This window comes from Callorhinchus milii, unplaced genomic scaffold (assembly GCF_018977255.1).
Source record: "Callorhinchus milii isolate IMCB2004 unplaced genomic scaffold, IMCB_Cmil_1.0 Scaffold2, whole genome shotgun sequence".
NCBI classification, from domain to species: domain Eukaryota; kingdom Metazoa; phylum Chordata; class Chondrichthyes; order Chimaeriformes; family Callorhinchidae; genus Callorhinchus; species Callorhinchus milii.
Window position 1 is genome coordinate 33,276,510 of NW_024704743.1, and position 15,768 is coordinate 33,292,277.

Consider the following 15,768-nt stretch of genomic DNA (forward strand, 5'->3'; position numbering starts at 1 on the left):
TGGTTCAACAGGCACCAGCCATCCTCCAGTACCTCACGTAAGTGGAATTCCTCCTGAGCCAACCCAGATACTGGATGTCAGTCTTGAGATCATTGGGTGAGAATGTCAGGTCGAAGTCTGATCCTGCTCTAACCCTATGTTCACACATGCACATTCCAGTAGGGGGGGGCCTCCACAGTGATCGGGGACGGAAACTCTTATTAATTACTTTCTCCTTTCCTTCCAAACCCACAACCCCTCTCCCAAACAAGCCCCCCCCCCCCCCCCCCCCACATCTCTTTGCCCTAGCTCAAATCATCTAACTCACCACAGAACAAGGTTTAAACTTAGTTTATAAGATTTTGTTTCACACTGGCAATAGGGAAAACTCCATTCATACGACCACACATGAATTCTGCTTGCAATTCATATAAAAGTCCAGAAAGATTTATTTATTTATTCTGAAGAATAAATCTTCTGTTTCCCTTGCCACCTCCCCCTCCGAGTTCTCTAACCACTGAGCAAGTGCTCTAAATCATACAGTAGTCCTGTAGCACAGTGATTAGAGCATTTGCCTCGCAAGCGAGACACCTGGGTTCAATTCCAGGCAGGGCGAAACCTTGGGCAAATTTTCTTACTCCACACACCTAATAATAATCCCTCAAGAAAAAAAAACAATAATAAAATTGGTCACTTCAATCCACGACTGTTTGTGGGATACTGCTGTGCGCAATTGGCTGCCACAAATATAGAGTCAATTCATTTTACAGTATATTCTGTGAAGTGTTTTGAGATGTCTAGAAGACGTGAAAAGCGCTATATCAAATGCAAAGATTATTATTGTTTATTATTTATATTGAGCGTTAAAGTTATTGGGGCACAATTGCCAAACTTTGCTCTGATATTTTGTAATTGATGTAGAAAATGGTGAGTTACAAAAAACAGACACAGTGTATTAACCTGTATTGGTGAGTCTGGGACTATGTTTGTCCCACTGAGGAATGGATCAGCAGAAATAGGGAATAGAATGCCAGCAAAAACAAGTAATACTATGTCTATTATCTCCATCGAAAAGAGTACTGGGATAGGTAACTTTTTAAGCATATGGATCTAAAGGTAAAGATAGACGTGGATGATCAAACACTTCAAACAGTTTGTAATGGGAAGATGAAAGGTTTGTTATTCTGGAAGGATGAGATATTAAAGGCTGAAGAACCTTTTTTATCTAAAACCTCATCTGATAAATTGTGTGGGAGTGGCAGGAAGGACAAATATTCGTCATCTGATATTGCACCCTGGTTATGGCTGTTTGTCCATAACTGCAGAAAATACTGCAGTCATGATTCCAACAAATTACATTGATATAATGCCCTTCTTGTAGGATAATGTCTCGGAATGCTTCACAAAAACAGGGCGGCTCCAAGGGGGGAGGAGGGCAGTGGGGAGGAGGGATGTGCGAGGTGATCATAGACACAGTTAAAGAAGTACGTTTTTAAACAGGATTTAACGACAGATAGAGCGTGGGTCAAATATAGAGGGAAGGAGTTCCAGAGGTTAGGGGTATTGTAACTGACTCCAGCTACAGTTTTATCTAGTGGACCGTGGCCAACTAATCCAGAGACTGAAAGCACAATACAAAGGGCACCTCTGTCAGTGTTTGGCAAGCCAGGTTTTTGTTTGGTGAGAGATAAAAGCCAAGAGCCCTGGCCGTCATTTTTAATCACTGTATTGTCACACGATGCATTGTGCATTTTGAGACAATCTATCTTGTTTTACATTCGTAATCCAATGGGATGAAAAAGTTTGCCCATCACATTGTATTAACACACAAAGACGATGCCCTTTAAATAGAATGAAGGAGAATGGAGTGTGTTTGAAACCCCTGCAGTTGCAGGGCTCTAGATTAAGAAAAGATGCCTTTATGACTGAAAGGATCCAGTGTTGGATTAACCCTGAAGCAATGCAGCAGCTCCACATAGCTATCTCATCAGCTGTCACTAACCTCTTACTAACCACATGCTGGCACTCTGAACACTGGGTGTCTGCTGGGATCAGTCAGTTGTCGAAGGCTGTTCTGCCACCATTGAACAATTCCTCTGATACTCAGTGCGTATCATTGGGGATGAATTCTCAACTCGATGTTAACTGTCAAATGAAGATAGTGATACAATTTCATTAATAAATGAGAAGATAAAAACAAGTCGGGTGTTTTATCTTTCTATTTCAAGCCCCTGACCCTCCAAACTGCCTCTCCTCTTCCTTCTCCCCTCCTTCTCCCCCTCCTTCTCCTCCTCCTCTCCTGAAATCATTAACCATCACTGGGTACAGTCCAATGAATGCTAGCGGGTCCTCTTAACTAAACCTGGCTTACCAAACACTGACAGAGATGCTCTTTGTATGCTACTCATCCATGTGCTCGTTCTTTACAAGTTTAGAGAGTGCAAGTGACTTTTCGCGATATTGCAACCAGTCAAACCCGAACTTGTCCTCCCCCATCTCTGCACAGAGCACTTTTTACCCGGGGACCGTGGATAGATCTGGGGTAGGAATCTTGGCTGTTTTGGCTGAGGAGCACAAATCCAAAGCATTAGGAACTCCCAAAAAGCAGAGAGTAACATCATGAGGATTGGAGACGAAGAAGCGGGCTGAGCCTTACAGGCCAGTATATTGCTTTTTAGCTTTAGCCTTACAAAACTGGAACGTACCTCTCTTCCCCAGTGGATGGGTGAGTGGATTTTTCCAGCTCCACACAATGTCTTCCTCCTTCCAGCTTTTTTGGCAAACCTAAGTGCCCCTTTCCTCCTGAAACTGAGAATACTGTGTACAGCAGGAGTGAGTCACACAGCAAGAATGAGATTTTAAGAGACATGATCTTACAAGGGCAGTTAGTATTGGGGTTCAGCTAGATGTGAACATGATGTGTTCACTCTGTATAACTGAAATCCTTTCCTCTTGTTGCTTGATATACTGCCTGAACTGCAGCTACTTTAAAAGGGCTGGGAATCAGGAGCCAGTATTGGTGTGATTTTATTTTGTCTTCATTAGATTGTATCATTTACACAGATTTCTTTGCAAGCGTGCATATTTATCACTACCCCTTGGTCCAAATTGAGCCACACAAATGATCAGCTCTGAAGATATTCTGCTCGGTATAGCTCATGGCTGCTCCAGGTAGGGCGTTTCAATGGAATCGAAGCAAGTTTCTGTCATTGTAGTATGATTCCCCAAATATCCTCGCCACGCATACATTGTATGTTTTACTCATTACAAAGAACAGAAACCTATGTCAGAGCACCCCTCTGCCATACAGACCAGAAAGTCACAGATAGGTCTGATCCCTGATCTGTCCTTGACTTCGCTGATCTCCACTCCCACAGTTGTAGGAAGCGCTTCAGTTGACCTCAGTTCCTGTGCTGGGATGGAAAAAGATCTCAGTTGACTTTCCAAAGTCCAATGAGTCCACATGGATGTGTGGATGTTGAGTGAGGTTAGGGTCAGCTCACTTCACCCCTTATGGTGGAACAGCTTGCTTGTCAACCAGCCTCACACAAGAAGAATAGTCCCTGGAACAGAATATCAGATTGCAGTGCCGGCAGACCTCGATACCCCAGCATGTGTCCGCACGTTTAGAAGAGAGAAGAAAATTCACAAAAACCACTGAGCTGATGTATGAAAGAATCATGAGCTATATTCATCCTCCAACATTGCGCAAACGAAAAGGAATATGTATCCTCATGTTACTGTGTTCTTTTGAGTGGATCTTATTCTACATGAGATAGCTGGTTCGAAAATGGGTTTCAATCACAAAAGTACAAATAAAGCATTGTTCCCAGCTTAAGACAAAATTTTACCTTACCTGAATAATTTTTGGGAATTTGATTTACCTGAATAATTGTATTTCCTTGCAGCTTATCACATTTTCAGAAACAGTTGATTGAATTTCAATCTTGCAGTTTAGCATTCTCCGATCCCAATCTCTTATGGGTATCTGCACTCCAAACTGAATGAGACTTTAACTGACTGAAGATTCTTTCCCTGTAAAGACTGAGTTAATGAACCATAAGCCATTGTAAGCAAGAGAAAAGTACTTGCATTGTTGTAGCACTTTATATGGCAAAATGTCTTTGAAGGCTTTACAGTAATCATTGTCAATTGTAATGATTTTGTAAGTAAACTCAGCTCCTAGGTCCCACAAACAGCCATGAGCTGAGGCACTACTGCTCTACCCCCACTCTCTGGAACACCCCACTCAATGCCTCCATCTCATCCCCTCGCCCTCCCTCTCTATCGTCAAAAGCTGTGTAAAACACTACTTCTTTCACCATCCCTATGATCACCTTAAAATTGGATAACTGAATGAAGAATCATTGGTGTCTAACGTGCTGAGGGCTACAATTTGTGATCTTTTTCATTAAATCTTTATAACAGAAAATCACATCGAAAGAATAAGTGAAAGATCACTATTATAGCAATCAAAGTGTATTAGATCCCATTAATCAGTACAAGGAAAAAGCAGGGTAATTGGATTGGATTTGATAGCTCTAGTGAGGAAGCTAGCACCAGCATAGACACAATAGCCTGAATGGCCTCCTTCTGTGCTGTAAATATTCTGAGAATCTAGGTTTATTTTCAGCTGTCAGCTTGCCTTACAAGCTCGAAATGGAATGGACAAATGTAGCAGTGCCTAAGTCAAAGGTGGAGAGGATTCCAGCATGTAAGAAAACCGCCCGGTGATTCCTCTTAAAAAATAACAAATAGCAGCATGCAACGAGGCATTCGATCATTAATAACCCTAACCCTAACAGTCTGTTTGAACTTTGAACTTATGCTTTTATGATGAATCTGAGTTTTTGCAGGCAATCACACATCTTACTCATTATTGTCCATTATTCTGTGTGTGTTTCTTTAATAGAATAATGGACAAGAGCAGAATGTCTGAAAGCCTGCAGAGCTGTGCTCCAATAGAAGGGGAAATTAATCAGAGCATCTTTAGAAAAAGAGGCGAGGGGATAGGAGAAAATTGGTGAAGAGAGTTTGTCAGGAAAAATTAACAGAATAATGGTCAGAGTACTTCACGCAGTGAACAAGTGGAGCGCTTGTTCTATATCTATAATTAACACCATGTAGAGCTATAGGAAACCCCTTACATTTTATGCCAGTCATTTTAGACTCGCCTGTCATGATTTGCTTGAAGAAATCAGTCAGATAAAGTATTATATTGCACAGTATGTAGACCATCAGTGGAGAGAATTTTCACCTGGGTCCCGAATTGGGCAAAATTGTTGAATTCTGTCTTAATTTTTAAGTTGGTTGTCTGAGGTTCTTAATTGAAATGTATTAAAAATATGACTTACATAAAGTATGAGTTATGTAAAACTTGCATAAGTTATAGGAAATTCAATGAGACTTATATGATTTATAAATCATATAATCAGACTTATGCGAGTTTTACTGTACCACAATTCATCCAGCTTTTTGCCAAGATATACAATGTAACTCAATCCATTACTCTGTTTTGAAATACATTTGTATTTGTTGATCAATTCACTCAATGCTAATGCTGTATTTGGAAAATTCTACAGTACACTGCTGCCTGAGAACATTTAACTACAACAACAACTCGCACTTTTATAGCGCCCTCCACGCAGGGTAGCGTCTCAGAGCGCTTAACAGTGGCGGAGCCTGACTCTGAGCCGGGTGAGGGTGGAGGTGGCCATAAGCACAGTCAAAGAGGAAGATTTTCAGGTGGGACTTGAAAAAGGAGAGAGACGGAGCAAGGCGGAGGGATTGAGGAAGAGTGTTCCAGAGTTTCGGGTTGTAGTAGTCAAAAGTGTGACCTCTGATGGTGGGGCAGAGGGTGCGAGGGACGAGCAGGATGCCGGTGCCAGTCGAGCGGAGGCGCCAAGCGGTGGATTGGGGAGTGAGGAGGTTGGTGAGGTAGGGAGGTGCCAGAGAGTGAAGGATTTGAACACGAGTGTGAGGACCATGAAGTCGATCCATTCAGTGATGGGGAGCCAGTGGAGCCTGGCCAGAACTTGTGAGATATGGGTACAGGGTTTGGTCCAGGTACGTATGTGGACGGCAGAGTTCTGAATGAAAAGGAGATAGAGAGAGTGTTGATGTCTTGGTCCCTCGCAGGGAGCAGCTTGTTTGACAAGATGCTTGATATCTTCCTGTGTGGCTGTTTTTTTGCCTATGTTTGACACTACGTTGTGTGAAAACAGATGATTTGCTTTTTCATGCAAATCATCTCTGTGACAGCGCCCTCTGCACTAAATAAAGTACTATAAAACATACAGGCACCTGACCTTCTGCAAATATCACTTCCAGCTGCCTACTCTTTCAGCATTTGACAATTTAATGTGACAAAGAAATAATTTTCTCATTACGCGCTGTCATTTCGGGATTAGCGAGGCAGTATCAATCCCATTCAATCAATCGGCAATAGGCCAAGGCTTAGGCCTTCTGCTGGGTGCTTTGTGACTGAAATGGAAACATTAAAGAGCCAACATTAATTAATTTCCTCACAAAGCAAGGCTAATACAGAGCCACCAATCCATTTCATTTACTGCACCAAAATAACCATTTGTTTCATTGTTTCTCTCAGAGAAAGTCATACTTTTGATAATATGGTAATAATAATCCTTGTACTTGACATAGTGCCTGCTTTTCACCGTCGGGAGGACGTCTCAAATTGCTTATAGATACACTGTAAAGTGTAGTGACTGTACATTTTAAAGGTGAACACAGCAGCCAATTTTGCACACAGCAATGTCCTTCAAACAATCATGATCATCAGGAAAAGACGTGTTGGATTCAGTGGGCTCAGAATTGTTGGGGTGGCTCATTTCAGATCAGATCTGAAATGTGTTTGTCACTGTGTCAACTGTGTATGTCAACCTGGCTCAGCTGGTAGACTCTCACCTCTGAGTAAGAAGGCTGTGGGTTCAAGCCCCTCGTTGGAACTCATACAGTTTTAAATGACACTCCAATGCAGTGCTGCGGGTGTGCTACATTGTTGGAGGAGCTGTTCTTCGGAGGAGATGACCATAAGTGTCAAACAATAGTTACATTTGATGTTAAGCTTGACCTTGTGGCTGACATTGTAATCACTGGAGTATGGGCTCTCTGATATGAATAAATACCATCTACTTCTGGCGGGTTTAAAAGAGACGTCTCTAAACCTCTGAATAAAAAATATTCAAACTTTAAAATATTTCATTGACAATGTATTTAAAACTAAAAGTTGAAATAGCATCTTCAGGAGTGGAGATTTACTGTAAAATGTAGTAACTATTTTGGAAGCAAATGTAACCAATTTGCACACAGCAAAGACCACAAAACAGCCATCAAATCGATGACCAGTTTCATCTGGAGGATTGTTGGCCATGATACCATGCCTTCTCTTTTTAATTAGTACCATGAGATCTGTAACATCCATCTGAACAGGCAGATAGGATCTCAGTTTAACATCTCGTTTGAAAGATCAATTCAGTGCATCCCCAGCACTGTATTGGAAGGTCAACTTAGCCTGTGAATTAAAGTCCTGACATGGGGTTTGAACCCACAACCTTCTGAATTAGACATGACAGTGCTACCAACTGAGCAAGGCTGACACCTTGAAGTAATGTATGGTTGAAGCTGAAGTGTTGAAATGGGGAGGGAATCAAATATATCTAGCTGATAAAACGTTGCTAACGCAAAACACATTTTGTGAGGTGATAGTGGCAAACGTTATCTAGATTGACAGCAATTGTCAACAGGAACCTAGGAAGTGGATTACAACAATAAAGAGCTCTACTTGAGTTTGGTGGATCAACAATAAGCCTATGCTCGGTTTGTGAGCTTGTTTACATTGTTATTGTCATTCTTTCCATGTTTTAGAAATAACAGAGGTACATCAGAAACCACAAAAAGACATGGATAATTAGTCTGGAAGGTTGTTGGCCAGGACATTAGGGGAAACTCCCTTTCTATTTTCCAAATGTGTTGTGAGATCTTTGACATCCGTCTGAACAGGCCGACATGCTCGGCTCAATGTCTCATCCAAAGCCAGAGCCTCTGGCAATGTAGCACCTCCCTCTCTCCACCCCCAGTACTGTGCAGAAGTGTTAAACTGGAATGACAGCTCAACATCTCCAACATTGAAATGATGAATATCAAATGAGCCAAAGGACCTGTTTCATCTAAACCAATCTTGTGACCTCTTGCGATCTTGTGATTCACCAAAAACCACCACTCCTCCCATTTGATATGTACCATGTACCTAATAATTTGAAGAAAGATGTCACCACTGACACTTGGCCAGGAGAAGAATGACTCACAATCAATGTGATAGTTTGTCCCATTTAATTCAAACTTGGCTCAGTTGATAGCACACTCACCTCTGAATTAGAAGTTTGTAGATTCAAGTACCAGGTCAAAACTTTGAACTCATAGGCCAAGCTTTGGTTGGGACATTAAACTGAGACCCCGTCTGTTGAGATTGGTGATAAAGATCCCTTGGCTCTATTTAAAAAGAGGAAGTATTTTTCCTAGTGTCTTGGCTGACATTCGGCCAGATAAAATCATTATATCAAATTTCGCCCACAAATATACAATCAATTCACTTTACAGTCTATTTTGTGAAGCGTTTTGAGACGTCTAGAAGACGTGAAAAGCGCTATATCAAATGCAAGGATTATTATTATTATTATATCAAACGCAAGCATTATTTACTTATGTATTATCTACACCATGTTTTTACCCCTCAAGCATTGTTGGTAAATTTTGTAGTCCTCAATGTTGCTGCTGGAGATGGAACACTTTCCTATTTTAAGCACTCAGTGTCAAACAGGGCTACAGACAGAGTCCAGCTCCCTCTTGTCAGTGGCTGACGTATTGTCTGACAACTCTGGGTATTTAGAAAAGTCAAAGTAACATTCAAAGAATCCTGGTGAAGCCATAAAACCGCTACTTACATGATCCTTTTACATTTCTGCAACTAACTACTTTTAGTAATAATCCTTGCACTTGTTACAGCTCACTATCACTCCATCGAAATATCTTCAAATACTTCATAGGATTTTCTTGTAAGGCGTAGTAACTGTGTATTTGTAGGCAGCATTTCTGTTTGTAGACTTTTTTTTGAAAGGGCACAGTGTATGTATGCCTTATCGAATGTACAGGCATAAAAATAACTTTCCTGCTGCAATCGAGCTCCAATGCCTTCAGCAGTGAAACAGAGCTTCGGCTGTAATTGATAATGGATAGCATTGCGCAATTCTCCTGGGTTTAAAGGTGCAGATATTCTTTGTAAAACAGTGTGCCACTCTCAGAACAATATCGTAGCATTCTCACAACAGCATGCAAATGAAATGTTGGGGTGTTTATGTCTAATCTGTAGGAGAGGGGAGCTTTATAATCGTGTTTGCTGAGCCTTACCGCAGTAATGGATCGCTCTAAAGTTAAGTGTGTAATATGAATGATGTGTTGATGGATTCACTGCCCTTTGTGGAGATGACCCATGTAGTCCAGAAAGTTCTGAGGTTAGTCTGTGCAGGAGTAGCTGATCTCAGCCAGGGTGTTTCTCAGTGGTCCTGAAATTGGGACGGAAGGTTCATTACTGATCACTGTCCAGTGATGCCTGCTGGAAAGTGCAGGTGTGTGGGTATTAGTTAAGGATAGAATTGGACTCAACTCAAAGGGCTCCTATCTCACAGTCACAGAGTTGGTCAACACTCATTGCCTTGGCTCACACATGGCCACCTAGCTAAGACACTGAAAGGCTGTTGCTTAGCTCCAAGGGACTATTTATTACAAGTAGTCAGTTGAAGTCAGTTGGAGCTGTACCTGAGCTCCAAGGGACTTATCGCCTCCAGGAGGGAAAGAGAAAATTGGAGGAGAAAAAAGAAATGAATTTGATGACTGACAATTTTAAAGCTTTTCAGTCCCTGGCCTGACCTCTGTGATTTAATGTTTTACAGTTTATGTTTGTTATAAACTTTTAGCGCAGTTTCCATTTAGTGAGCAATTGCAGTGATAAATATCTGCTTTTCATCCCTTTGTCAATGCATAAAATGTCATTCTCTCACAAACGTGTTTCATTGATTTGAAATTTTTAATTGAATCTTTGCATATTTTATAATTAACTGCTGTAGTGTTTGTCTGACGTTAACAATGTTTTAACGTTTGCGATTGTCATAAAGTATAACCCATCACTTGTCTCTTCCCGTTACACACTTTTATTTTCTCCTTGTGTCCTGTCGTTCACAATCTTGTTATTTACTGTCTCATTCCTTTGTTCCATGCTTCCCTGGCATTCACTCTTTTTGACTTTCTCCATGTTGGCTCACTATCATTCACTCACTTCCTTGCCTATTCTGTCATTCTTTTTCTCAAAATCTCAGTCTTTCATTTTCTCCTTGACTCATCCTTTCCTCCGCTGTTTCGTTCATTCTCTCTCATCCATTCACTCTCTCATTGCTCCACATTTTCCTTGGCTCGCTCATTCTCCTTGGCTGCTAAACAATGACACCTGTCCCTGTGCTTGGAATCTCGAAAAATATTGCATGTTATGAAGTACTGTGAAGTTTACTCCCCAACCCACTACCCACTGTCTCTGCTCGACTGGTTCCAGCCCCCTGCATGTCCCTTGTGCCCTCCATTCCATCATCGGTGGCTGCCACTACGCCCCGAAACTCTGGAACACTTTTCCTCTATCCCTCCGCCTTGCCCTTTCCTCCCTTCCTCCCTCCCCCCCTCCCATCTTCAGGTTGCACCTGAAGACCTACCTCTTGGACCATGCCTACGTTCACCTCCCCTCTCCCCGGCACGGTGTGGTGGTCCATCACCTTCAAGCACTCTGGGACGCTACCCTGCGTGAGGGGTGCTATTTAAATGCGAGTTATTTTTGTTGTTGTCGTTGCTGTGGTTTTAAAATTGTGCTTCTCTTTTTGAAAAGCAGAGACCTGCAGACTGCCAGACGTCATGTCAGTAGGGTCCCAGTCATTCTCCCCTGGTGGGCCCAATGGTATCATTAGAAGCCAATCCTTTGCTGGTTTCACCACACAGCAAGAACGGAGGTCCAGGTAGGTGCTGGAGCTTCTATCTGATCTGCGATGTCATTTGGTCATTGGCTTTGCTGAACCCTCTGCGTATGAGTCAAAACCAAGCAGCTCGCAGATTAGCACTGAAAGGATTTGGGACATCCAGAAGTATTCGAGATTCAATGAGGGTTTATTAAAGATCCATTGTCACTGTGGTAATGTGTCACTGCCAAACACTGTCATATTTATAGGCTGAGGGAGGAACATGGTAATGTCACAGCAGGTGATAACAACATACATTTCTTCGTACTTTTAACAGAAATAGAAACATTTTTTAATCGTAGTTTTCAACAGAAACTCGAGGTTAAAAATTAAAAAAGACTCAAAAGCTGCATTCAGACACTGTGCAGGCAGTGCTCCACTGTGGTGGGGACAATGGTTTTGCAGGATTTCTCAGCTCAGTGTATTGTTGTGTTCACATAGAAACAATACACATCATCAGAATGGCAGATTTACATTTTTTAAAATATATTAGTCACTCAATCTGCAACTGTTTGTGGGACAGTGCTGTGAGCAATTGGCTGCCATGTTTCACCCACAAATATGCAGTCAATTCACTTTATAGTATATTCCGTGAAGTGCTTTGAGACGTCTCAAAGATGTGATAAGGTGCTTTATCAAATGCAAGGATTATTATTATTATTTAAAAACATTACTGTCCAAGTTGATGCCTGGCCATGCAGGACAGTTGTTTTTTTCTCTGCTGGACAACAACCCGAGCACCACCAGCTCTGGTCGCCCTATCACTTGTTTTATTGAGAGAAACAACAGTCCTCAATATGTTTCAACAGGAATTCAATACTACAGTGTAAAGCATAAAAAACCCTTGGTTTGACCTATAATTGCAATTTTGGGTGACACAGGTTTGAAATTCCATCTATTCTTAGCCTTCAAGACAATTTTGCCTTAAAATTTGAGATGGTGCAGAATTGTGGAAAATTCTTAGATTCAATCTTAATTTGGAAACTGGTTTTCTTTTTAAGAATTGCATGAAAAAAACACATCCAAATTAAAACTGAATTTAAGAACTTTCCACAATTTTAGAATTCAAGACAAAATGACTAGGTGAGATTTTCCAGTCTCAGGTGAAGGTATTGGGATAGTTTTATCTGTCTTCAGTCTGGTAACCAAACTGCGCAATGTGCACTCTGGGTTTCAAGCAAAGTGCGATTTCCAGTGAACCTGGTTAATGTCATTTTACATGTTATCTCCCTGCAGGTGTCATTCTTTCATTGGAAATAACGGAGCTGTCAAAAAGCCACAAGGAAAATCAAAGAAGATGAACAGTTCATCGCATAAAAACAGCAGTAGCTCCAAGGACATCCAGCCGAAACGGATGGAGGAAATGTACGACTCGCTGAAGAAAGGATTGAGGTGAGAGCTGCTGAGAGGAGAGAGGCAGAGAGAAGGAGGTGGAGTTAAGAGGCACCTACCAGAGCATTTTGAGATGAAAGCTTGCAAGTCCCTCATTGTGTGTCTGGATAGTTACTTAGGACCCTTTAAAGCAAAATTATTGCATTAAAGCTTTGAAAAGGGAATTGGATAAATATTTGAAAAAGATATAAAAGAGCTCTGGGAAAGGGCAGGTGAGTTGGACTAAATGGATAACTTTTATTTAGCCAACAAGGACATAATGGGCTAGATAGCCTCCTGTCATGCAAAACTGTATGATACTTTAAATGCTGGAATATTAGTTCAACTTGTTGAAAAACTAAGTTGGAGTCAGATACATTTCTGGTATCAAACTGTAGTGACGTATGAAAAGTACCTCACCGATAAATAATAGAACACTAATTTCTGTGAGAGCACCACAGAGCCTGAGTAGTAGTCCAAAGATAAAGGAGCAATTGCCCCACATTCATTATTCATCTTTTCGAAAGTCTGTTCTGTACGGGTCCTGACTACTGCTCACAGTCAATGGTACCCCCTCCAACCCCAACCCCAGCACAGACACCTGACTGTTCAGCACCTTGGGACATCCTTCCAATGTGAAAGGTGCTTTACAAATGTAATTTTATATTGTATTGTACTGTATCACATGTGTCGTTGTAGGGCCAGATTCACTCAATAAGGTTTGATCTCCAGCATTTTTTTTAACTAAATCTTTATAATGGATTTCTTTGTTACAGTGAGTTTCCAGATATAAGGATTCAATGGAAAAGATTGTTATTGTTAGTGTTCAGAATCTATGATTGAGTGTTAGACTTTCAAATGTGTGCCATTGATACTACATTTAATATTGTTCTGAGATGTATAATAGACACACTCGCATTCTTATGGAATCATAATCACAAAGTGCCACAAATACATTGAAACATCAACAGTGATTCTGCTTCAAGAGGCAAAAACACCTGGGACCTTAAGATGAAGTGGTGCCACTTTACCATCCTTGCCAGGCTTGTTTTTCTGGTTGAAAGTGCAATGACGGTTCTGTATAGACCTTGTCCTGAGTCAGGAGGAACCACAGGCAGAAAAAAAAATGTTGTGGTTTGAGAAACAAAGAGAGTGTGTGTCTGTTCATAGTTATAATGTTGCTGTTAGTGTGTAATAAGATTATATGATGTTGAAAACAAGATCCAGGCATCCTCGTACAGCTTCAAATACCCCATAAGATGACTGGAGTGTTCTACTGGCCAACAATCCTCCAGATAAATGTAAAAGCAATTTCCCCTCATGGCTGCAAATTCACTGTGCTCTGTATTAAATGGCTGCCACGTTTACCAACAAAAGCAGTCATTAGACTTAATGTAACTACTTGTTAAGCACTTTAAATGTTTCAATGTGATAAGTGCTATAAACATAGCAACTTATTTTGTTTTTAAGCAGTGAGTACCTCGAATTCCATCAGGCAGAGTTGGATAAACTCACCACTCAGCTGAAAGATATGAAGAGCAACTCCAGACTGGTAAGTGGTGGCTTTAGTGTGGCTAAGGTTAAGATAATCATCCATCCCACATGTTCCTTAACCCTAGAGGCACCAACTTGTGCTGAGTATAGATCCATAGGCACTTTCAACACAATATAATACCAGTACAAATTTACACTTGAATGTCACCTTTCACATCGGGAGGATGTCTCAAGGCACTGCTATCAGTATCTTGCTCAATAATCGTCATCCATGAGCCCAGTGAGTGAGTGAGGATGTGTAGGGTATTCAGCCACCCTGTGTGTGTGTGTGTTTGTTTATGTGGGGGGAGAGGGTCGGGGAATCTTAACAGAGGTTTTCAAAGTTACAAAAGGTTTTGATGGAGCAAATAAGAGAAATTATTCCCCACAGTACCAAGGGGGCACATGTTACCGGTTGACTACTTTTCCTTTCTAACCTTCAATTGACAATATTACGTCTGCTGTTAAACCAACAGAAATACAGAAATAGAACATTTAAATATGTAAATCAGGTACATATTGCTGGGTGTGGAAAGTGAACCCAGCAGTAATGGTAATTGCAGTATTTACAGGCTGGGGAAAACCCTTAGCTGCCACCCACGGAAAAGTATTGTGGCTAAACATTGGAAGGTCATTAACAGTTCATACAGAATGGAAAACAGTCTAACATCATGTATCATTTTTATCTGCAGGGCGTTTTGTACGACCTGGATAAGGTGAGTGAAGTAATTATTATCCACAAGTTTTGCTTAGATTTTGGTGAGATCGCTCCATGGGGAAATGAAGCATGATATTAATACAGATTAGTATTACCATAGATTCTAGGATCAGTCCCAACCTTTTACAATGGTCTTCACAGGGAAAACCTAAGCAATTGCATCAGTTTATAAGCCACATCCCTATGTGAAGATGAAACTGAACTAAACATGGTTTGGGCTCCACCAGACTTCATAATAAATGATACCTGTGAACTGAAAGGATAAATTGAGGAGCTTTTTAATGCTGCAATTACATGGAATGACTTTGCTAATGACATGCCTACTTCAGGGCCTTTTTGACAATGCAGCTAACTGGGCTTTCTAATCCCTAAACACGATGAACAGCTTTGAAATAATACTTCTGGCCACAGAATTAGCACTGAGAAAATACTTGGAATTGATGCTTTAGGAACCAGGTGTACATTTACCACAATTTACAAGGTAGCACAGCAGACGTGATCTGCTATAAATCTTGCAGCTCAACGAATGACTCAGCTCAGCCTTTGGCTTATTTTAGCCTCAGCTCAACAAATGCTATGGCCATATTGCAATGCTTAAGCCGCTTCCAGTTCCCAAGCAGCAGCTTCTATGGGAGTTGCCACCACATCTATGTGGTCAGCCAAGGGGTTCAGCAAGAGACTAGTTGTGGTAGTGGGAACACTTGAGCGTTATGAGTTCATGAGCACGTTCTTCTGTGGATGTCATGAATGGTGACTTTCATTTTTGTGCCATGGAGCTTCCCTAATCACTGGAGGTGGTCCAATGTGGGTGGGGAGGGGGGGGGGGAGTGATGATGGGGGAGGCACACTCTCTCTCACACACACACCCATAAAGGAAGGGAAGTGGTGGGGGAAAGGAGGTGTTGGTGTTGATGGGAGGGTGCGAGGGGAAGTGGTGTGGTGGAGAACAGGAGCTGCATATAAGCTGCTTTGCTAGTCTGCAGGTCAGACAGAGCTCATCTGAACAGAAAACAAACTGGTGTCCAGAGGCTCAGTGAAGATTAGCTCCTAAGGTTGCTGGGATGTTTCGCCAACCTTACCTCACTGGTGCCGGGTCTC

At 41.5% G+C, this 15,768-nt stretch overlaps 1 protein-coding gene across 3 annotated transcripts in view; it reads left to right on the forward strand.

Moving 5' to 3' along the window:
• The window catches only part of ripor2 (RHO family interacting cell polarization regulator 2), a 61,125-nt gene that overhangs the window by 9,019 nt on the left and 36,338 nt on the right, over positions 1 to 15,768 (forward strand). For 2 of the 3 annotated variants that reach the window (XM_042332116.1, XM_007902603.2), the window contains exons 2-5: positions 10,925 to 11,048; positions 12,285 to 12,440; positions 13,890 to 13,971; positions 14,645 to 14,668. In XM_042332116.1, coding sequence (XP_042188050.1) covers positions 10,948 to 11,048; positions 12,285 to 12,440; positions 13,890 to 13,971; positions 14,645 to 14,668 — 363 coding nt within the window. In that variant the 5' untranslated portion in view covers positions 10,925 to 10,947. Of the gene's footprint in view, positions 1 to 10,921; positions 11,049 to 12,284; positions 12,441 to 13,889; positions 13,972 to 14,644; positions 14,669 to 15,768 lie in introns of all 3 variants that reach the window. The other variant, XM_007902604.2, reaches the window with a different exon arrangement.